Source organism: Melospiza georgiana, chromosome 19 (genome assembly GCF_028018845.1).
Source record: "Melospiza georgiana isolate bMelGeo1 chromosome 19, bMelGeo1.pri, whole genome shotgun sequence".
Lineage (NCBI taxonomy): Eukaryota > Metazoa > Chordata > Aves > Passeriformes > Passerellidae > Melospiza > Melospiza georgiana.
The window spans coordinates 9207243-9228550 of record NC_080448.1 but is presented as its reverse complement, the minus strand read 5'-3'; the positions used below and the strand labels follow the sequence as shown (position 1 = coordinate 9228550).

The following is a 21308-nucleotide window of genomic DNA, read 5'->3' as shown; positions in this document are numbered from 1 at the left end:
CGGGCGAGCCGCGACCTCCCGGCGGGCGGAGCGGCCGCGCTTCCGCTTCCTGCGGGATGGAGGCGGCGCGGCGGGCGCCGGTGCCGCTGCTGCGGCTGCTGCTCCCGCTGCTGACGGCGGCGCTGGGCGCGGCGGGCCGCGGCGACCCCGGGCCCGTCACCTGCGGCTCCGTGGTGAAGCTGCTCAACGTGCGGCACAACGTGCGGCTGCACTCGCACGATGTGCGCTACGGCTCCGGTAACGGGCGCGCCCCCCTCCGCCTCGGTTTCCTCGGTAGGCTGAGCTGGGTGTGAGTGATGGTGGTTCTCTCTCCTCCGTAGGCAGCGGGCAGCAGTCGGTGACCGGCGTGTCGGCGGCGGATGACGGGAACAGCTACTGGCGGGTGCGGGGCCGCACGGCCGCCGTGTGCCAGCGGGGCACGCCGGTGCGCTGCGGGCAGGCCATCCGCCTCACGCACCTGGGCACCGGCCGCAACCTGCACAGCCACCGCTTCACATCGCCGCTCTCCAGCAACCAGGTACCGGCCGGGATCACCGGCCCGCGTCCCTGGGCTCGGTGGGCTTCCCTGGGCGTGATGGGGCCCGCCTTGTCACTCGGCTCTTGGCGGGTCCCCTGAGTCCCTGCTGGGTTGTTCCTGTCCCTGCCCATCCCGTCTGGGGTCCCCTCGTTCCCCATGTTACTGCCAGCCCCACTTTATTCCCCAGTCATTCTCCTAGGTTCTCCCTACCAGATCCCCCATATGTCTACTAGCATTTCCTAATTCCTGGCCCCAGATGTGTCCCCCATGTCCCCACCGGTCTCACCTTGTTCCCCAGTTCAGAGTGGGTCCCTACCAGCACTGCCTTATTCCCTGGTCCCAGCTGGGTCCCTGCCCAGTCCCACCTTGTTCACAACTCCCCAGTGCCCTGCAAGTGCCTGAATCCCGACCAGATCCCCCATGTGTCTACTAGCATTTCCTAATTCCTGGCCCCAGATGTGTCCCCCATGTCCCCACCGGTCTCACCTTGTTCCCCGGTTCAGAGTGGGTCTCTCCTTAGGCTGAGTCCCTACTAGCACTGCCTTGTTCCCTGATCCCAGCTGGGTCCCTGCCAGTCCCACCTTATTCCCAACTCCCTCCCAACTCCCCAGTGCCCTGCCAGTGCCTGAATCCCAACCAGAGCCTCAATCACAACCAGGTTTCTCTGCCCACCTCATTTTTCCATTTTTCCATCCCGGCCCCAAACGAGCTGTTCTTTCCCCCCAGGAGGTGAGTGCCTTTGGGGAGGCTGGCGAGGGTGACTATCTGGACGACTGGACCGTGGTGTGCAGTGGCACCTACTGGGCCCGGGAGGACGAGGTGCGCTTCCAGCACACCTCCACCGACGTCTTCCTCTCGGTGACGGGCGAGCAGTACGGGCGGCCCATCCACGGGCAGAAGGAGGTGCACGGCATGGCCGCCTCCAGCCAGAATAACTACTGGAAGGTGATGGAGGGCATCTTCATGCAGCCCAGCGAGGCATTCCAAATGGAGCAGCACCACGCCGAGCTGTGAGGGACGGACAGACTGATGCTGAGCTTCTGGGCGCTGCCCTGCTGTGTTCGGGACTGCTGAGGCCAGGGGATGGCTCCTGTCCCCACCTTGGGACTGACACGCACCACTGACACAGCGCCCCGGCACAAAGCAGATCCTCATGTCCTGAATTCAAAGTGGAGCAGATTTAATTGTTCCAAATCTGACACTAAACAGGCCCCAGCGTCCAGATCTGACCCAAAGCAGCTCCCAACATCCTAAAACCACTACAAAGTACATCCCAATGTCCAGGCCTGACCCACAACAGAGCTCAACATCCTAGGTCGGCACAAAGCAGGTCTGAAGATCCCACATTAGCACAAGCCAAGCCCAACATCCAGACCTGACCGAAAACAAATTCCCAAGCTTCCACCCTGTCCCTTTGCAGCCCATTCTGTCCAAGGACCTTGCCCTTAAAGGACTGCTGTCCCTGGGAGCTGTACCCCTTGCTGTACCCCAAACTGTTCCTCATGCCCTGCAAGGACCTGGGGCCATAAAAGCGCTGAACTCTGCCCTGTGGTGTGGCTGTTTGTGTGCGGGATGCAGGGGATGTTCTGGCACAGGGGGCCAGACCTGGTGTCATCTGCACTTGCTCCATCCCAGTGCCAGACTTGGTGTGACGTGCCCTACTCCTCACTCCATTTCTGTGCTGGACCTGCTGTGTCACCCTCCTCACTCCATCCCAGTGCCAGACCTGGTGTCACTCCTGTCCCTATCCTGGTGCCACCCCTGTCCTTGTTCTGATACCACTCCTTTCTCCATCCTGGTGCTGCCCACGTGTCATTTGTCTCCCCATCCCGGTGCTCTCCCAGTGTCTTTGCTGTCCCCATGCCGGTGTTGCCCTGGTGTCACCCCTGTGCTGTCCTGATGTCCCTGCACTCTCCATGCTGGTGCCGCTGCAGTCCATCCCTGTCCCCATCCCCATGTCCCCGCTATCCCTCTGTCCCCTTCCCGGTGTCCCTGCTGTCCCCATCCCTGTCCCCATCCCGGTGTCCCCGCTGTCCCTCTATTCCCACCCCGCTGTCCCTCTGTCCCCGTGCCGGTGCGATCCCGCTGTCCGGCTGTCCCTGTGTCCCCATCTCCGTGTCCCGCGGCCCTGGCGGGGCGCTGCGGCCGCCGCTGTCCCTGTGTCCCCATCCCCGTGTCCCCATCGCCGTGTCCCGATGCCGGTGCGGCCCTGGCGGGGCGCTGCGGCCGCCGCTGTCCCCGTGTCCCCATCCCCGTGTCCCCGTCCCCGTGTCCCCATCCCCGTGTCCCGATGCCGGTGCGGCCCTGGCGGGGCGCTGCGGCCGCCGCTGTCCCTGTGTCCCCATCCCGCTGTCCCCGTGTCCCCATCGCCGTGTCCCGATGCCGGTGCGGCCCTGGCGGGGCGCTGCGGCCGCCGCTGTCCCCGCCGGGCCCCGCCCCGTCCCGCCCCTCCCAGCGGCCACTCGGGGTGCGCGGGCGGGCGGCCCCACGGGCGGCGGCGGCGGCGGCGGGGCCGGGCCGGGGCAGGGGCGGGCGGGAGGGAGGGGGTCTCTCCGGGGCCGGGGGCCGCGCCGGGGCCGTGCCCGCCATGCCGCCGCCGCTGCCCGCCGCGCTGCTCGCCGTGGTGCTCGTGGCGCTGCTCGCCGGGCTGCTGGCGCGGTCAGGGCCTGCCGCTGGGGACAGCGGGTGACGGGGCTGGGCGGGGGGCACGGCGGGGACAGCGGGGGGACAGCGGAGTGGGGGGCGGCAGCGCGGCGGGTGGGGCTGAGCGGCGCTGGGAGGAGCTGGCGGGGTCGAGGGGAGGCCGCAGGGCTGGCGGTGGCGTGCGGGTGTTTAGGGGGAGTTTTGGGGGTGGTGAAGGGGGGTTGGGGTGGTGTCAGGGGTGCGGGGGGCGTGCGGGGCTGGGGATGAGGTGTTGGGGGTCTGGGGGAAGGGAGCAAAGGGGACACAGAGGGCTTGGAGGAATTGGGGGGGTCGCATGACTGGGAGGTGAGCCTGCAGGGGATTGGGGGGTTGTAGAGCTTGGTGTTAGAGGCTTGGGGGCTTGGAGAAGTTCAGAGGAGCTCACAGGGGTGGGCATGGGGGCCAGGGGTATGTGGAGGTGTCTGGTCTTAGGAGGGGGCTGTCAGGGATTGTTGGGGATGGTCCTGTAGGGTCTGTTTCCCACCATGAGTCCTTTGGAGCTCCTATCCAGCTGTGGATGCTGGAGCTGGTGCTCAAAGGACAAAGAGCATCTCTAGACCCCAACCCCAATGGGGAGGCTGACCCTAGCCTTCCCCTTGTCCCCACAGATGGCTGGCATGTCGCCTGGCTGTCACCTGGTGCCGGCAGAAGCTTCATGCAGAGCTGAAGATCGGCTCCTTTGGCTTCTTCTGGGCCCAGAACATCAGCCTCAAGTTCCAGCGGGAGCAGCAGACTGTGGTGGGTACCTGGGCAAGGGGTGGTCACTGCCAGACAAGGCAGGGAGGTGGTTGCTGTCACTTCCAGGCTGGCAGCAAATCCATGGAGCCACTCTTCTGTTGAACAACCCCATGGCTGGTGCCAGTCCCTTCCTCCCATGGCCAGACTTGGGGTTTTGGCTGCTCCTTGCATGATCCCAGGCACTGGGGGTGGAGTGGGAATGTTGAGATGAGCATCACAAGGCAGAGCCAAGTTGTTTCTTCTCTGACCTAGCTGTGTGTCCTTACAGGAGATCGACAACATCTGGATCTCCAGCAAGCTGAGCCGGGAGCTGCCGTACGTGCCCCCTCCCCAGCTCCCTGCCTGCTCCCCTTGGGGGTCTGCCTCACCCCTCGCCCTGCTTGCCATCCTGCTGCCTTTACACCTTCCTGCCATCCTTATTGCCCTGTGGTCAGCTCTGTGAGGGAGTGACCCACACTTGGAGGTGACAGTGTGGCTGCCCTTCTGCTGGTCGTGTGACTGTATCTTGTGGGTGCCCTTGTGCTGGTCCTGCGCGTCCCTGGGGTAGGGGGAATCCCTGGTGCCAGGGCCAGGTGTGCCAAGTGTGAGCTCCTGTCAGAGCTGCCTGTGCTGTTGCTCCCCAGGCGCTACTTTGAGCTGTGTTTTGGCGAGGTGCGAATCCGCACGGATCTCCAGAAAGGCCCTGGGTTCCAGCCGTCCGTCCCAGAGGCTCCCAGAGAAGCTGATGGAAATGAAAGCAAGGCAGAGCTGACCCTCAAACCCTCCCTGCTGAGGCTCCTTAGCCAGGTGAGGCACTGTGGGCTGTGAGAGGCTGCTGTGGGCTGCGCTGCTGTCGGATATCCCTCACAGCAGCACCTTCCCCCCAGCTCTTTTCCATCCACATGGATTCCATCAACATCATGGTTCTGCACGTGGCCACCTCAGAGTCTCTCTGGCACATCCAGGCCAGCCAGACAAGTCTCCTCCTCAATGGCAATGGGAAGAGGTAATGCTGTGCTCGTACCCCTGTCTGCTTCCAGGGCAGGGAAGCTCCTCTGAGCCCAGCCTTGTGTGTGTCCTCTCTCTGTCCCACTCAGCAGCATCCCATGTCACCTGTGGTGTGACGCATTAACCTCCTCTGAGGCTGGCCTGGTTCCTTTTCCTGTCACAGGAAGCTTGAGTTGTGTGTTCTCTCAGTAATGTGGCGTGCATGGAGTTAGGGCATGCTCTGCTTTTGGGAACACTTGGAGCAGGGACCTGGGGGTCCCTGTGTCCCACAGGAAAGAGGGCAGGAACTTGTTTTGGCAGCAGCAGGACCCACATCCTCCTTCTGTTCTCTGCTCTCCCCAGCCTGACGTGCGAGGTGAGCCTGACAAAGGTGAACAGCAAAGTCCTCAGGAGCAGCCAGCTGGTGAGTGCTGGATGAGGGAGAAATGCCACACTTGGAACCTGGGTAATGCCTCTCTGGGACACGCTGAGGACCTGTCTCAGGTGTCCCCGAGGCTGGGTGATGCTGGCAGGCGCTGGGCTCTCTGCTGTGCCCTGCTCTCCACCTGCAGCAGGCACTGGGAGGGCACTGTGTGATTCCCTGTGTGCTCCCTGCTGTGTCCCCTGTGCACAGGATGACACGTGCCTGGCAGAGCTGGCCCTGGCTCTCTCCCTGTCCCTGGAGATCAGCAGCAAGCGGCGCCTGGTGGGCGTCCGGCTCTGCGTCCGCACGCTGCAGGCAGAGCTGCACGAGGGGCTCTTCTGCAGCCCCCTCCTGCACCACGTCACTGCTGGGGCCCAGCACAGCAGCGTGGGGGAAGAGCCCAGCACAGGTCAGGATGAGGACAGGAACAAGTTTGGGGCAGGGCAGGGGCTGGTGGTCCCCATGGTTGCACTGGAGCCAGAGGGTTTGGCTGTGGGATCACCCCCAGTGTGGGGGTTTGGGCAAGTCCTTCCCGTGACTCCGTCTGTCCTTCTGCAGGCCCAGGGGAGCCCTCGAAATCCCTGTCTGTGCTGAGCAGGGACACACTGAAGCTCATCCCCAGGAGGGTGGAGATGAAGCTGGAGAACACCAGCATGGTGCTGTCCATGAACAGCCAGAAGAGGTGAGGGGCAGGCTGTCTGAATCCAAAGTAATGCTGGGGACATGAACCTGGGGACAACTGTGCCATTCCCTTCTTGTCCCTTGGCTCTGCTGGACTGCAGAGAGTGAGTCCTAGAGCCCACTCCAGTGGGAAGGACTGAGCTGGGCTCTTGGGGAGGGAGGAAGGCACGTGAGCTGGTTCTCCAGTAGGACAGCTGACAGGATCCTCAGGCGATGGGATGAGAGCACTGAGCTGTGCTGCAGCTGGGCTGCTGTGCTTGTCCACGCCAGCATGCTGGTCAGCTGGTGATGAGAGACAAGGAGATGACAGTGGAGGACATGACAGTGCAGTTCCCTCCTGGCAGTGACTCCCTGTGTCTTCCAGGCACCTCACCTGGAGCCTGAAGCTGCTGCAGTTTCTATATCAGCGTGAGGAGGAGCAAATCCCATTGCGCAACTTCACGCCCACCTCAGACCTGGACCAAATGAGTGTAGACCTCCACCTGGAGGGCAAGTAGCCAGGAGGGCACTGATGGGACAGGGCTGCCATCACTGCCCTCTGCCACCCCTCATTTGTGCTCCTCTGTCCCCACAGATGGCCTTCTCCTGTCCCAGAGCCGCCAGCGCATCGTGTGCCTCAACTCCCTGAAGACCAGTGTGCAGGTGAGCGAGCGCTGGGCACACTCTGTCCCCTGGGGGTGGCTGGTTTGGCTCCTGGCATGAGTTTTTTGCCACCTGGCCCTTTCCCTGCTCTAGGTCACAGCCATTGACCTCTCGGCTGCTGTGCTGCTCAACACCTGCATCATCCACTACCGTCACCAAGAGTTTTCGCACTGGCTGGGGCTGTTGGCACAGGAATACAGGTGCCAGGCGGTGCCTGTCCCCAGCCAAGGGCACAAGGGAAGGTAAATTTGGCCTCAGTGCAGCTGCTGGTATCACAGCTTGTTTCCTCTTGCTGGCCACGCTCTGGCATGGTGCCTGGGCACTCAGCACCTTATCTGTGCACCACCTGTGGGATGGGGAGGCTGGTCAGGAGGTGATCAGGGAGCCTCTGCAGGGAGGATATCCCTCTGGGCCTGCTCCCTGCCAGGCTCTGTGGCACACAGCTCCCAGTAACAGCCCATCCCTGCTTGTCTGTGCAGGAGCTATCCCCAAATCCTAGCGCCCATCATCCTGTGTGCCTCGCTGTCCAATGTCAACGTGTCCGTGCAGCTGGGGGACACGCCACCCTTCGCCTTGGGCTTCAACTCCATCTCTGCAGGTACAGGCTGGATCAGGGACGTGCTGGGCTCTTCTTGGGGTCTGCTAGAGAGGCAGCAGGGTGGGGATGGAGAAGGTGGTGCTGCCCATGTGTGTGTGGCCAGGGGCTGTGGATCCCTGCCTGGTTGTGTCTGGGGTGCCCATGTTTGGGTGAGCCTTGTCTGCAGTTCCCCCTCGTCTGTGCCCACAGACTACCAGCACCTGCGGCCACAGAGCGTGCACCAGCGAGCAGTGGTGGCTGTGGACCACCTGTGCTGGCGAGTGGGCAACGACTCCCACATCCAGCGTGCCCCACATCCCCCCAACATGCACGTGTGGGGAGAGGCCCTCATCCTCGACTCCTTCAACCTCCAGGTGAGGGGCAAACTGAGGGACTAAGGGGGGCTTTCAGTCTCAGACTCCATGTGGGTGGCACAGGGATGTCCTGCAGCCTGAGAGTGATCATCCTGTTTGTACTACAGGGCAGCTACAACCAGCCCCTGGGCATGTCCAGTGCCCAGTCGGATACGCTCTTTCTGGATTGCACCATCCGGGGGCTGCAAGTGGAGTCGTCTGACACCTGCACCGAGTGCCTGGCCAGGGTCCTGCCCCTGTTCTGCCCAAAGCCTGATGGGGCTGAACTTGCCAAGCAGCCGCCCTCTGCCTCCAGCGAGCCCTGGGGGCTGCTCTGGAAGGTGGATCTGAAGGTGGAGGACGTGAACTTGTTCACACTCTCAGCTGTAGTGGGTAAGTAGCATCCAAGCTGATCCCAGATGGCTGTCCTGGAATAACCCTGGCATGTTGTGCTGTGCCTCCAGCACTGACCTGCTGTCTCTCCAGGTGCCCTGGAGCTGCGGCTGGACACGCTGACTGTCCTGGGAAGTGCTGAGAGCTGCACGCTCAGCGTCCAGGGCATGGTGCTGGCCTTGGTGAAGAGCATCACTGAGAAAATGCAGCCGTGCTGCAAAGCTCCTGCCATCCCCAACCCAGTGGCCAACGTCTCCGTGCTCTGTGTCACCTACCACAGCAGCATCCGCTCCCTGGAGGTTGGTTTGGCTGTTGGACCACTGCTTTGTCCTGTTCTGGGGTAGATGGGGCAGGGGGAGGATTGGCTGGCACGAAAGGTGCTGTGGGGAGGACGGGGCCGTTCTGTGCTGGCCCTGGCAGTGACGTGGTGCCTGCTCACTGTCTCTGGTGCAGGTGCAGTGCGGCGAGGGGCTGGCAGTGCTGTGGAGCCCACCTGACCACATGCACCTGTACCATCACACCCTGGCCACCCTGCAGTGCCACGAAGCCTTGCGGAGCGCCCTCGGCCACAGGACGCTTCCCTCCCCACCCCCAGAGAGCCCCGTGTCCCACCCAGCCACCCCTACCGAGTCACCAGCGCCCCTCCAGCCAAAAGGGCCCCCTCCCAAAAGACTCCTGTCACTGTCCCTGGAGCTGAGCTCTGCCAAGCTCACAGCCTTTGTCTCTGAGGCCAACTACATCAGCCTGGCTGCGGAACGGACCTCGGTCAGCTGGCACGGCGGCGCCCTGCACGGCTACTGCCCCGAGCTGGCCGCTGGCTTTGATGGACACAGCATCTTCAGCTTCAAGGAGGTGGAGGTGAAGCTGCTGCCGGAGCTGGAGGAGGTCGTGCGGCACCGCGACGCCTTCCCCACGCTGCGCACCCTCCGCAACCGCGGCTGGGCCTTCTCCTTCGCCAGCGTGACCATCGAGTTCCCCTACCAGTACGACTTCTCCCGCACGCTGGATGCTGCTGTGGGCGTGCAGAAGTGGCTGAAGGGCCTGCACCGCCCTGGGCGCCCCTCCAGCACTGCCCTGCCCCCCGACCTCCTGCTCAAAGTCACCCACTTCTCCTGGGTCTTCCTGGATGACGTCTTTGAGGTCAAGTTGCGAGACAACTACGAGCTGATGAAGGACGAGAGCAAGGAGAGCGCCAAGCGGCTGCAGCTGCTGGACGCCAAGGTGGCTGCGCTGCGCAAGCAGCACGGGGAGCTGCTGCCTGCCCGCAAGATCGAGGAGCTCTACGCCTCGCTGGAGAAGAAGAACATCGAGATCTACATCCAGCGCTCGCGGCGCCTCTACGCCAACACCCCCATGAGGAGAGCCCTCCTCACCTGGACTCTGGCCCACCTGGAGCTGGTGGCCATGGCTGATGAGTCCTTCCATGGCACGGAGCGTGTGTTGGAGCAGATGAGGGACATGGATGATGTCAGCCCGTTCCCCACAGAGGGTCTGGAGATGGTCACCCAGTGGTGCCGCATGATGAAGGGCACAGTTGGCAGCTTCTTTGGTGAGTTGCCTTGTGGGGGGTGCCCTTGGGGGATAGCACAGTGGCTATGTGGCCTGGCACCACGTGGTGCGTAACCAGGGAGGGAAGATGATTTTTGGAGGTTCAAAGGGAGTGGGAAGGAAGCAGAGATGTGACAGGACGATGGCTCCTACTGTGTCCCAGAGTGGGGGGCTGCCTGTCTCTCTGCTGCCCCAGCCCTCAGCCCTTCCTCCCCTTGCAGTGCGGATCCGTGACTACCCCCGGTACCTGTTTGAGATCCGGAACTGGCAGCTCTCGGGCCGGCTGCTCGGGGCCGAGCAGTGTGGCCAGGCCTGCTCCCGGCGCCGCCAGCTCCTCAAGCTGGGGCTGCCCTGGGGCGACGCCACGGTGGAGAGGAACATGCCACCCTTGAAGTTCTACCATGACTTTCACTGTAAGACCTGGAGGAATGGGGAGGTCTGTGGTGGGGTAGGGACAGGGCAAATGGCTGAGCCAACCTCTGTGTCCCCAGCTGTGATCTCCCAGTACACCATCGTGTGGGGGCCCTGCTGGGACCCAGCCTGGACCCTGATCGGCCAGTGTGTGGATCTCCTCACCAAGCCCTCAGAGGACCCCAGTGCCCCATTGCCCTGGTGGGACAAGAGCCGCCTTCTCTTCCATGGAAACTGGCACATGGACATTGAACAGGCCAACCTGCACCAGCTGGCCACCGAGGTGGGTGCTGCTGGACTGGGGAGCAACATGGTGTGGGGTCAGCTCACACCTGCCTCTCCTCACACCTGCCCTTGCAGGACCCCTACAACACTACAGAGAACATGCACTGGGAATGGAGCCAACTCTCCTTCCACTGGAAGCCCGGGCAGTTTGTCTTCAAGGGCAACCTGGATATCAACGTCCGGACAGCCTCCAAGTGAGTGTGGGGCCACGAGCACGGGGGGCCCTCACCAGTGCTGGGGGGTGACTGGGATCTCTTTCTGCATTCAGATATGACGACTGCTGCTTCCTGCACCTGCCTGACCTGTGCATGACGCTGGACCTGCAGTGGCTGTGCCATGGGAACCCCCATGACCACCACGGCGTGGTGCTGCGCTCCCCCGAGTTCCTGCCCGAGGTGCCAGTGGGGCAGCAGTATGACTCCTACCGTGCCTTCCGCTCCGAGAACCTCAACCTCTCCATCCGGATGGACCTGACACAACCCAGTAAAGGTGGCTGACAGCATCCTGGGGATCCTTGGGGGAAAAGGGCAGGGCATGCTGATTGTGGGTTGGGTCCTGGCCCCATGGTGCTGGCTGATGGTGGGTATATTCTCAGAGTACTCCCAGCCCCGGATCCTGCTCTACAGCAGCACCCTCCGCTGGATGCAGAATTTTTGGGCCACGTGGACCAGCGTGACACGGCCCATCTGCCGTGGGAAGCTCTTCAACAACATGAAACCCAGCAAGAAGAAGTTGGGACAGCACTACAAGCAGTTGTCCTATACTGCACTCTTCCCCCGGCTGCAGGTAATCCCTAGGGCTGGAAATCTGGTGTTCCCTCCCTGCTCTGCCTCTGCTGGATTCTCAGCTCCTGCTCTCTGCTCCCTCTCAGGTGCATTACTGGGCCTCCTTTGCCCAGCAGCGGGGGATCCAGGTGGAATGCTGCCAGGGACACATCTTCACTCGGGGCACACAGCGGCTCATCCCACAAGGTGAGTGGGAGTCCTGCCAGCAGCACTGCAGGCACAGCAGGGCCCTGGCTGAGCCCTGTCCCTGTCCCCCAGCTGGCACGGTGATGAGACGCCTCATTTCGGAGTGGAGCATCACACAGATGGTGAGTGACCTGAGCCAGGTCACCGTGCACCTCATGGCCTCCACTTCTGATGAGAACGCTGACCACCAGCTCGACACCCTGGTGAAGAAAACCCACCTGCTGAGCCTGTCCTCCCTCACCTACCAGCGGCACAGCAACCGCACGGCTGAGGAGGTACCACTGCAAATAGGGCACAGCAGCTTGGTGGCAACTCCAGCACAAGGGGATGTTGGTTGTTGGGTGCAGTGGGGAAGGGATTTGGCTGGGGAAGAGAGAGAATTTCAGAGTCTCCAATCTACCAAGCACCTCACTTTGTGCCCATGCTGTGGTCGCTGGGGTGGTCTGGGCTCTAATCCCCATGCTATGCCTGAGGGGCTGGCAGGGCTCCTAATCCCAGTGCACAAGGCCACTGGGCAGGGCCAGGGGTGGCTTTGCTGTGCTGAGGCACTGTCCCTCTGTGCCCAGGAGCTGCCCTTGCGTGATGGGGACGATGGTTTCCACACACATCAGCTGCACTTGGTGGACCTGCGGGCGTCCTGGACCACCATGAACCGGGACATCGCCTTCGGCCTCTACGATGGCTACAAGAAAGCGGCTGTGCTCAAGCGGAACCTGTCCACAGAGGCCCTGAAGGGGCTGAAGATCGACACACAGCTGCAGGCCAAGAAGCTGAAGCGTGGCCCCCTCTCTGCTCACTCCATCCCTGCCAGAGTGACCGCTCCCATCACCAGCGGCCGGCCTGAGAGAGCCTCCTCAGGGGGTGAGCACAGCCGGGAGGGGAGCAAGGGGAAACCCACAGCTCAAAGCTATGCCTGTTTTCATTCTGTACATGTGAGACATCCCCCCCCACAGCTTTGCACTGACCTTTCTCCTTCCCCAGGGGCCTACATGCTGCAGAAGCTCATTGAGGAGACGGACAAGTTCGTGGTTTTCACAGAAGAGGAGTCGGGGGCCAGCGAGCAGCTCTGCGGCATCGCCGCCTGCCAGACCGACGACATCTACAACCGCAACTGCCTCATCGAGCTGGTCAACTGCCAGGTACCTGCCTGTCCCCTCAGCCTGGCTCTGACAGGGGCTGTGCCTGCCCCAGAAAGGTCCATCTGACCCCTGGGGTCTCTCTCCCCACAGATGGTTCTGCGTGGTGCAGAGACGGAGGGCTGTGTGATCGTGTCCGCTGCGAAGGCACAGCTGCTGCAGTGCCAGCACCACCCTGCCTGGTATGGAGACACTCTGAAGCAGAAGACATCCTGGACTTGTTTGCTGGATGGCATGCAGTACTTTGCCACGACAGAGAGCAGCCCCTCTGAGGGGGAGCATGGCCAGCTCTGGCTGGAGGTGAGTGTGTGGTGGGTGAGCTACGTGGGGCGCAGGCAGTGCTGTCAGTGCCCTGGCCAAGCCAGGGAAAGTGAGGACAGCCAGTCCCTCCTTGCTTCCTCAGGTGAAAAATATTGAGGAGCATCGTCAGCGGAGCCTGGACTCAGTGCAGGAGCTGATGGAGAGCGGGCAAGCAGTGGGGGGCATGGTCAGCACCACCACAGGTACTGCCCACAGCCCTGGCTGCTGTGCCTACCCCAGTCCCACTTGGGTGTGACTCCAAGGCTGGTAGAGCTGAGGGCACCTGTCCCATCCCTGTGTGGCTTCAGGAGGTGGCTGATGCTCCAAGCCCTGCACTGTGCAGTCCCACTCTGCTGGGACATGGCACTCTGACTGTGGTCCCTCTGCCTGTCCCCAGACTGGAATCAGCCCTCGGAAGCCCAGCAGACGCAGCAGGTGCAGAGGATCATCTCTCGCTGCAGCTGCCGCATGTACTACATCAGCTACAGCCACGACATCGACCCCGAGCTGGCCACGCAGATAAAGCCCCCTGAGACCCCTGCCAACCAGGAGAAGGAGGATCTGCTGAAGAAGCAGGAGGGTGGGTGCAGCCAGGCAGTGTGCTGTGGGGTTAGAGCTCTGGGCTGACCCATGGCTAACTCCAGGGGTGATCTCTTTTGGCCCTGCTGAGGTCAGAGGGCTGCATACAGGAGGGGTCCCCAAGACATTTCTGGCCATGCTGAGGCCCCACTTGCCCTTTGTATGCCTACAGGAGCTGTGGACACCTTCACCCTGATCCACCACGACCTAGAGATCTCCACCAACCCCGCACAGTATGCCATGATCCTCGACATAGTCAACAACCTGCTGCTGCACGTGGAGCCCAAACGCAAGGTACCCACGGGGCTCCAGGTGTCCGTGCCACTCCCTGCACCCAGGCAGGCCTAACCTTGCCCTGTTCTATGCCCAGGAGCACAGTGAGAAGAAGCAGAGGGTGCGTTTCCAGCTGGAAATCTCCAGCAACCCCGAGGAGCAGCGCAGCAGTATCCTACACCTGCAGGAGGCCGTGAGGCAGCACGTGGCCCAGATCCGGCAGCTGGAGAAGCAGATGTACTCCAACATGAAGGTGAGCCCGCATCCCTGGCTCCCTGGGATCCACACTCCAGGGCAGAGGGTGCTGAGGGTTGTCTGTCCTTCAGTCCTTGAAGGATGACGGCAAAAACGAGGTGCTGCTCGACCTGAACCACCGGCTGCAGCAGCAGCTGAGCCAGGAAAAAGCTGACCTGCAGCTGGAGAGCGAGGAGCTGAACATACTGATCAGGTAGGACAAGGGGGAATGGCTTTAAACTGAGACTAAGTTTGGATTGGATATTAGGGAGAAATTCTTCCCAGTGAGGCACTGGCACAGGTTGCCCTGAGAAGCTGTGGCTGCCCCATCCCTGGAAGTATTCAAGGATAGGCTGGATGGGGCTTGGAGCAACCTGTGACAGTGGGAGATGTCCAACCCAAACCATTCTGATTCTATGATCTCAGCCTTCCCCAGCATTGTGTCCCCCTTGCTCTAGGACTCCCACATCCCAGCTCTCTCCTCTGTGCTGCAGGTGCTTCAAGGACTTCCAGCTGCAGCGAGCCAACAAGATGGAGCTGCGAAAGCAGCCGGAGGACGTGAGTGTGGCACGCAGGACTGAGTTCTACTTTGCCCAGGCACGCTGGCGCCTGACAGAGGAGGATGGACAGCTGGGCATTGCTGAGCTGGAGCTCCAGCGCTTCCTCTACAGCAAGGTGTGGAGTTGGACAGTGCCCACAGCCCCTGAGCTGGGCATGGGGACAGTGGGAGCTGATGGCTTTGTCTGCACAGGTCAACAAGTCGGATGACACGGCCGAGCATCTGCTGGAACTGGGCTGGGTGACCATGAACAACCTGCTGCCCAACGCTGTGTACAAGGCAAGTGGCAGCTGGGGGAGCAGCTCTGCATCACCCTGGGGACCCACGTGGTGCGGCAGAGTGGCCTGTCCTCACCCCAGCCACCCATCCTCTTCCCTGCAGGTGGTGCTGCGTCCCCAGAGCTCCTGCCAGTCTGGCCGGCAGCTGGCCCTGAGGATTTTCAGCAAGGTCCGGCCTCCCGTGGGAGGCATCTCCATCAAGGAGCATTTTGAGGTGCCAGGGCTGGGCTGGGAGGTGCCAGGTTCTCTGTGGGGCGCAGGCAATGTGTGCCTGGCTCTGACATGTCACTTTCCCACAGGTGAACGTGGTGCCTCTCACCATCCAGCTCACCCACCAGTTCTTCCACAGAATGATGGGTTTCTTCTTCCCTGGCCGTAATGTGGAGGAGGAGGAGGTGGGGGATGAGGAAGATAAGTCCAAGCTGGTGACAACAGGTGAGAGGCTCATGATCACCCTCCTCTCTGGATGTCCTTGAGCAGCTCTGGCTGCATGTCCAGGATTATCTTTGCGGGCAGCTGCTGTCCGGCCATGAGTTGAGGAACAGGGATTTGTGGTCTCCCCTGTGGGACAGGGAGGTGGTGGGAGGGTTGGGGTCATGGCTAACCCCTGGCTGGACACCCCCACCACCACCTTGCACCCTGTTTGCCCCAGGGATCCCCGTGGTGAAGCCACGGCAGCTGATCGGGGCCGATGACTCGCTGGGCTCAGGGAAGGGAGTTGCTCAGGGACTGAACCGGACATCAGGGGTCAGAAGATCGTTCCGAAAAGCACCTGAGGTACCTCCTGCTGCCGTGAGGGGGGAATCTGAGAGCCCTGCTGTGGTGCCAGTCTGTTTTCCTTAACTGCAGCGCTGGGTAGCCATGTCCTCCCACACTTCCCTCCCACGCTTGTCTGCTTTCTCCTGCTCCCTCCCACCACAAGGATTTGCATCCTTTACAACCAGGCGCCTGCACGCTTGATGTGATCCCTGTATCTCATTTTTCCAACACCGTGCCAGAGCAGCTCTCACCTCTCCCTGATGAAGCAATGCTGTGGCCTAGTGCCCGGCTGTCCCTTCCCTGCTGGTTCCTGGCTGTGTCCCTTCTCCTTCCCTTCTGCTCATGGCTTCTGCTCTGTCCCCAGCATCCCGTGGATGACATCGACAAGATGAAGGAGCGTGCAGCCATGAACAACTCCTTCATCTACATCAAGATCCCGCAGGTGCCACTCTGTGTCAGCTACAAGGTGTGGGACCAGTGGGACAGGACGTGCTTGGGGTGCTGTGGGCCATCATCCCCACACTGCTTGACACCTCTGTCACACAGGGGGAGAAGAACAGTGTGGACTGGGGTGACCTGAACCTGGTGCTGCCGTGCCTGGAGTACCACAACAACACATGGACATGGCTGGACTTTGCCATGGCGGTGAAGAGGGACAGCCGCAAAGCCTTGGTGGCGCAGGTACGTGGGACCACATCCCTGAGGCTGCCAGAGCTGCTCTGCCCAGGATGGAGATGGTGACCCCAGGGTGGGTGGCACATTCCCCAGCGTGGGGAGCAGCTGCCCTGGCTCAGCAGCTCAGGCTGTCACCGGGGTTTGGCTGAGCCCCCTGACTCCGGGGCAGGTGATCAAGGAGAAGCTGCGCCTGAAGCCGGCGGCGGGCGCCGAGGCCCGGGGGAAGCTGGAGAACAAATCCGACGGGACCATCCAGCAGCAGGAGGAGGACGAGAAGGCTCGGCTGCTCATCGGGCTGAGCGTGGGCGAGAAGAACCCCAGCAAGAAGTCGATCTTCGGCAGGCGCAAATGACGGCAGCACCCGGCAGGCCGGGAAGGGACTTGGGGTGCCCCGTGCTCCCCCCCAACTTGGGGGGACACCCCAAAGGTGAAGGGGGGGCTGTGCTGCCCAGCAGTGCCCGAGGAGGGCTCGGCCACGTGCAGGCCCTCGGTAGCCCCGTTGTTGTGGGGCAGGGGTGGAGCAGCACGGGGATGTGGGCACAGGGTGCTCCGGGGCTGCTTTGTGGGGTGCAGAACCCTCGTGCCAAGGGCCCCCGGGAGCTTCCCCCCCTCCCTGCTGTGCGGGTGCTGGGCCCAGCCCCTGGGCCTGGTGAAGCAGCAGGATCGCTCCAGGCTGGGAAAAAGGGGAACGGGAGAGAGTTTAAATAAAGAGTTTTTAATTTGGAACAGGCTCAGGTCAGTGCCTCACCCTGCAGTGCTGGGCTCAGCACCGTGCCCCATCTCAGCCCGGCAGCCCCCCATCCTTGTGGGTTTCACCCCTTGCCCTTCCCCAGCAGTTGCTCAGGGCACACAATTTGGGGCTCAGGGCACCCCTGGGCTCAGCCTGTGCCTTCACCCCTCTGCAGTCCTCTCGGTGAGCCCAGGGCCATGCTGGAAAAGGAATGAGTTTAAATAAAGAGGACTGCAGGGACTGCAGGCATCCCCTCAGGGCTGCAGCACGTGGGGTGTAAAGAGAAAAGGAAAGGTTGAAGGGGGAGCCGCAGAGTGTGCAATGAGGGGGTCCCGGAGAGGGGCTGGGATCAGTCCCGGGTGGGTGAGCAGCCCCCCGGTGTGTAGTGGGGGTCCCGGATGGGGGGGTATCGGTCACGGGTGGGTGTCACCGTGCAAGGGGCAGCTCCGCCGCCGAGCCCCGGGGCGGGGGGTGGTCGCGGCGGGCGGGGCGGGGCGGGGCGGCGGGGTTATGTAAGGCGGCGATTACCGGGGACCGGGCCCGGGGCGCGGCCGGGCGGCGCCGCGATGGGAGCGACGAGCAGCGGCCCCGGCCCGACCCCGGCTCCGGTGCGGCCCCCCCAGGTGCGTGCGGCGGCATCAGCCCCGGGCATCCCCCGGGCATCCCCCGCCCCGGGGTCCCCTCGCTGACGCTGTCCCCGGTTCCGCAGGGCCGCGCCGTGGGCTCGTGGGTGCGGGCGCTGTTGAGCCGAGCAGGGTCGGTGCCGGTGTCGGTCCCGGTGCCGGTACCGGGGCTCGCCCTGGCCCCGCGGGGCCCCGCCGAGGAGCCGCCGCTGCCCGGGTGGCCGCTGCCGCAGCTCGTCTCGTTGTTCCTGCCGGAGTTCCCCGTCCGCCCCTCCGCCCGCCAGCAGCAGCTCAAGGTGCCGTCCCGGAGCCCCCACCCTCCGAACGGGGTCCCCGATCGTGCTCCCCCGTGCATCCCGCCCCGGCAGTCCCGGCAGTCCCCTAACGGGTCCCCTCGCACCCCGTACCGCTGTCCCTGCTCGTCCTACCGGGCTTCCTGCACGTCTCTACCGGGGTCCCCCAGCGCCCTGAGCATCCTCTCGTGCCGTCCGTGCATCCCGTGCCGCCATCCCGGCATCGCCGGCTGCCTCACCGGGCTCCCCTCGCACGCTCTGCCGGCTCCCTGCGCATCCTACCGGCGTCCCCGGCCGCTCCGCCGGCTCCCCTTCCATCCCCGCCGCCGCCAGGTGCCCGCACCGGGTCTCGGTGTGCTCTACCGGGGTTCCCCCGCACCCCACCGGAGCGTGGCATCCCACCGAGGATCCGCAGGGTTCTGTGCATTCTGTCAAATCCACCGCTGCCTCCTTGGTGTCCCTGTGTCCCTGTCCCCCGTGTCCCTGTGCTCCATACTGGGTCCCCATGAATCCTGCTGCGGTCTCTGTTGGGTCCCCAGCGTCTGCTCTGGGTGCTCCGTGCCCCTCACCTTACCCCATGCCGGACCCCATTCTGAGCGCCCCAAATCCATCTCCATGGCGTGCTCAGCCCGTTCCTCCCCTCAGATCCTGGGCTTCGTGGCCAAAGGCTCCTTCGGGACCATCCTCAAAGTGCTGGACTGTGGGAGGGAGAAGGTCTGCGCCGTGAAGGTGGGTGCTGCCCCTGGGGCCCCTGGGTGCCCCCACCTGCCCTTGTCCCCCCCCTTGACAGCGCCTCGCCCCCCAGGTTGTGCCCAAAGTGGAGGTGCTGCGCCGTGACACCCTCAAACAGTGCAAAGAAGAAGTCAGCATCCAGGTGAGGGGGGGCCGGGAGGGACCCCAGCCCGTGAAGGGGTTCAGGGCGGCCATGGGGACCCCAGGAGCTGCGGATGGGAGATGGCAGGAGCGGGGTCCCCTGCCCGGGGGCCGCTCACTCTGTGCGCTTTTGTGTCCCCAGAGACAGGTCAGGCACCCGTTCGTGCACGGGCTGGGGGACAGCTGGCAGGGCCAGCGCCACCTCTTCATCAGTGAGTGACCATCTGCCCGCGGGCCCCCCCTGCCCGCGCACGTGTCCCCGCCGCCCGCACACGTGTCCCCGCACTGCGCGCTCCCCCCGCCGCGGCCCCGGGGCCAGCCGGGCGCTCCGGCTGCCGCCTCCAGCCCCGCACCCACCGCGGCCTGCGGGGGGGACACGGGTGGGGACACGGATGGGGACAAGCCACGGCGGGGCAGGGACCAGTGTGGGGGTGAACAGAGCACCCCAGTGCTGGTGCCTGCCCGGCCCTGATGGCTGTGCCTGCGGTTCGCGTGCTCCAGTGCCTGTGTGACCCCCAAGGACCACTTGGTCACTTTGGTACCTTGTGTGGTCCCAGGTGCTTGTGTGTTCCCAGTGCCCACAGGGCTCTGGTGCTGATGTCATCTTACTCATCCCTGTCACCTCAGTATGTCACCCAGTGCCCGTATTGCCCTGCTGCTTGTGCCACCTTGCTGCCAGTGTGCTCCAGGTGCTTGTGCCACCTTGCTGCCTTTATAACCCCAGCACCTCCACCACCTCAGTGCATGGCTCCAGTGACCCCCTGCACCCCTGTGCCAGCCCAGTGTCTGACCCCTCTGCACACCGTGCCACCCCAGTGTCCCCGGTGTCACTCAGGCCTGTCACCTGTCCCCGCAGTGTGCACCTACTGCAGCACGGGGGACCTGCACGCGCTGTGGCGCACAGCTGGCTGCCTGGCCGAGGCCACCGTCCGCCTGTTCGCCGCCGAGCTGGTGCTGGTGCTGGGTGAGTGACTCCCCAAGCTGGGGACAGCCACCAGTGTCCCCAGCAGCAGAGACCTGCAAGCAGGGTCAGCCACCCCCGAGGGGGGCTGTGCTGGGAGGGGACACACGGCACTGATGGCTCTGTTTTGTCCCCAGTGTACCTCCACGACCTGGGCATCATGCACAGAGACGTCAAGGTGGGTGGCAGTGGGGCTGGGGGCTGGAGGATGGGGTGGGGGGGGGTCTCTGAACCCCCAGCATGGAGAGGCCACCTCAGTGCCTGTCTCATTTCAGATGGAGAACATCCTCCTGGATGAGAGAGGTAAGAGGCTGTGGTGCTGCCTTGGGGACACCCCATCCGTGGGGACACCCTGTGAATGGGGACACCCCATCCTTGGGGATACCCTGGCAATGGGGACACCCTGGCAATGGGGACACCCCATCCTTGGGGACACCCTGTCAATGGGGACATCCTGTCAATGGGGACACCCTCTGGCCCCACAGGGCACCTCAAGCTCACTGATTTCGGCCTCTCCCGGTACCTGCAGTGGGGTGAGCGAGCCCACACCATCTGTGGCACCCTGCAGTACATGGGTAAGGGGGTTGTTCTGGGGGGCTGTGCAGGGGGGCACAGACCCCCAGGTGCTCACCCACTCCCCCCACAGCCCCAGAGGTGCTGAGTGGGGGGCCCTACAGCCATGCAGCCGACTGGTGGTCCTTGGGAGTCCTGCTCTTTGCCCTGGCCAGTGGGAAGGTAAGGACTGCAGGGTGGGGGGACAGGGACACCTCAGGGAGACCCTGAATTCACTCTGTGCTCCCCCAGTTCCCCGTGGCTCCAGCGGGGGACCATGTGGCCATGCTGGAACGTGTCAAACAGAGCAGCTACGAGAGCCCACCCGAGTTCAGCCCTGAGCTGGCCCGGCTGCTCGCCGAGGTAACCCTTCTGCCCGGATTTTGGGATCCCCATTGGGCCCTGGGCTGGATGCCGAGATTTCCATTCTCACTGTCCTCTCTCTGCCCGCAGCTGCTGTGCCACAACCCCCTGTACCGCCTGCGCTACCTCCACCACTTTCAGGGCCATCCCTTCTTCCGCGGGGTGGCCTTCGACGCCGAGCTGCTGCAGAAGGACCCGGTGGTGGTGGCAGCGGCCCCGCGACCCCCCGAGCAGCCCCCACCCGACCCCGCCACCTTCGCCGACTTTGACTACGACCTCGCCGCCCCCCCGGACCGGCCCTGGCCTGGCTGAGCCACCACGGCTGGGACCCTCGGCATCGCTCAGGGACATCCCCACCCCGGCAGCGGGTCGGACCCTGCTGGGCCGGGTCCCCAAGGGGTCACCCGGGTACCCCCCGATCTCCTCCCCGGGTACCTCAGCTCTGTACCTCTCCCCGCGGGAGCAATAAACCCGAGAGCCGCGGGCACTGTTGCGGTGCTGCCCTGACTCGTGGTGGGCAAAGCGGGACCACCGGGGCGGGGGAGCGGGGACGGACAACCTCCCTCGGGGCGGGCTGGGGCAGGTCTGGGGGCCGTGTGGGATGGTTGTCCCGGGGCAGGCGATGCAAGAGGAGCTAAATCCGCCTGCCCATCCTTCTGTCCATCCGTCTGTCCCTACCGGAGCTGCGCCGTGCGGCAGGGGCGTGGCCAATGGGTGAGGCCACGCCCACCCCATGTCAATCACCGGCAGTGGACGTGCCCCAACGGTCGCCCCGCGGGGTGACGCGCGCGCGGCGCAGCCAATCAGAGCCGCGCGTGGTTTTCAAACCGGCGGCGCGCGAGCGGTGGCGGGGCCGCACCGGGAACCGAGACCAGCCCTAAAACCTCCACCCGCCGGGCCCGGACCGGGAACCAGGACCGACACCAGCCCCA

The 21308-nt window shown here is 63.7% G+C and overlaps 3 protein-coding genes across 3 annotated transcripts; all 3 read left to right on the top strand.

Annotated features, from left to right (window-relative positions):
- The first annotated feature begins 56 nt into the window (after positions 1 to 56).
- On the top strand, positions 57 to 2061 carry SDF2 (stromal cell derived factor 2). The gene is made up of 3 exons (XM_058037628.1): positions 57 to 237; positions 321 to 517; positions 1244 to 2061. Exons 1-3 carry the CDS (start codon positions 57 to 59, stop codon positions 1529 to 1531), a joined length of 666 nt encoding a protein of 221 aa, XP_057893611.1. The 3' UTR covers positions 1532 to 2061.
- A 1033-nt stretch (positions 2062 to 3094) lies between these two features.
- On the top strand, positions 3095 to 16707 carry BLTP2 (bridge-like lipid transfer protein family member 2). Its single transcript, XM_058037643.1, has 39 exons — positions 3095 to 3175; positions 3808 to 3937; positions 4206 to 4252; positions 4561 to 4723; positions 4804 to 4922; positions 5267 to 5327; positions 5538 to 5736; positions 5886 to 6009; positions 6373 to 6497; positions 6583 to 6650; positions 6744 to 6892; positions 7130 to 7248; positions 7438 to 7601; positions 7709 to 7973; positions 8067 to 8272; positions 8427 to 9522; positions 9743 to 9934; positions 10013 to 10215; positions 10293 to 10411; positions 10486 to 10706; positions 10813 to 11003; positions 11089 to 11188; positions 11261 to 11463; positions 11755 to 12049; positions 12170 to 12327; positions 12418 to 12624; positions 12728 to 12827; positions 13022 to 13204; positions 13376 to 13497; positions 13574 to 13729; positions 13803 to 13924; positions 14205 to 14385; positions 14462 to 14548; positions 14651 to 14761; positions 14847 to 14982; positions 15200 to 15324; positions 15671 to 15772; positions 15853 to 15987; positions 16151 to 16707. The coding sequence occupies exons 1-39, from the start codon at positions 3105 to 3107 to the stop codon at positions 16331 to 16333; spliced, it is 6738 nt and encodes a 2245-aa protein (XP_057893626.1). The 5' UTR covers positions 3095 to 3104; the 3' UTR covers positions 16334 to 16707.
- RSKR (ribosomal protein S6 kinase related) lies at positions 16513 to 20863 on the top strand. The gene is made up of 13 exons (XM_058037869.1): positions 16513 to 16605; positions 16887 to 16894; positions 17150 to 17630; positions 18273 to 18356; positions 18433 to 18501; positions 18643 to 18712; positions 19357 to 19464; positions 19599 to 19639; positions 19737 to 19764; positions 19947 to 20036; positions 20108 to 20196; positions 20266 to 20376; positions 20467 to 20863. The coding sequence occupies exons 1-13, from the start codon at positions 16513 to 16515 to the stop codon at positions 20686 to 20688; spliced, it is 1494 nt and encodes a 497-aa protein (XP_057893852.1). The 3' UTR covers positions 20689 to 20863.
- Positions 20864 to 21308: the final 445 nt, after the last annotated feature.

Coding starts and splice junctions, on each gene's coding strand:
- SDF2 (XM_058037628.1), top strand. CDS start 57: ATGGAGGCGGCGCGGCGGGCGCCGGTGCCGCTGCTGCGGCTGCTGCTC. Junction 238..320: donor CGATGTGCGCTACGGCTCCG/GTAACGGGCGCG, acceptor TCTCCTCCGTAG/GCAGCGGGCAGCAGTCGGTG. Junction 518..1,243: donor CGCCGCTCTCCAGCAACCAG/GTACCGGCCGGG, acceptor CTTTCCCCCCAG/GAGGTGAGTGCCTTTGGGGA.
- BLTP2 (XM_058037643.1), top strand. CDS start 3,105: ATGCCGCCGCCGCTGCCCGCCGCGCTGCTCGCCGTGGTGCTCGTGGCG. Junction 12,328..12,417: donor TCGAGCTGGTCAACTGCCAG/GTACCTGCCTGT, acceptor CTCTCCCCACAG/ATGGTTCTGCGTGGTGCAGA. Junction 13,925..14,204: donor GAGCTGAACATACTGATCAG/GTAGGACAAGGG, acceptor TCTGTGCTGCAG/GTGCTTCAAGGACTTCCAGC.
- RSKR (XM_058037869.1), top strand. CDS start 16,513: ATGTGGGCACAGGGTGCTCCGGGGCTGCTTTGTGGGGTGCAGAACCCT. Junction 17,631..18,272: donor CCCGCCAGCAGCAGCTCAAG/GTGCCGTCCCGG, acceptor TCCTCCCCTCAG/ATCCTGGGCTTCGTGGCCAA. Junction 18,713..19,356: donor CCAGCGCCACCTCTTCATCA/GTGAGTGACCAT, acceptor CTGTCCCCGCAG/TGTGCACCTACTGCAGCACG.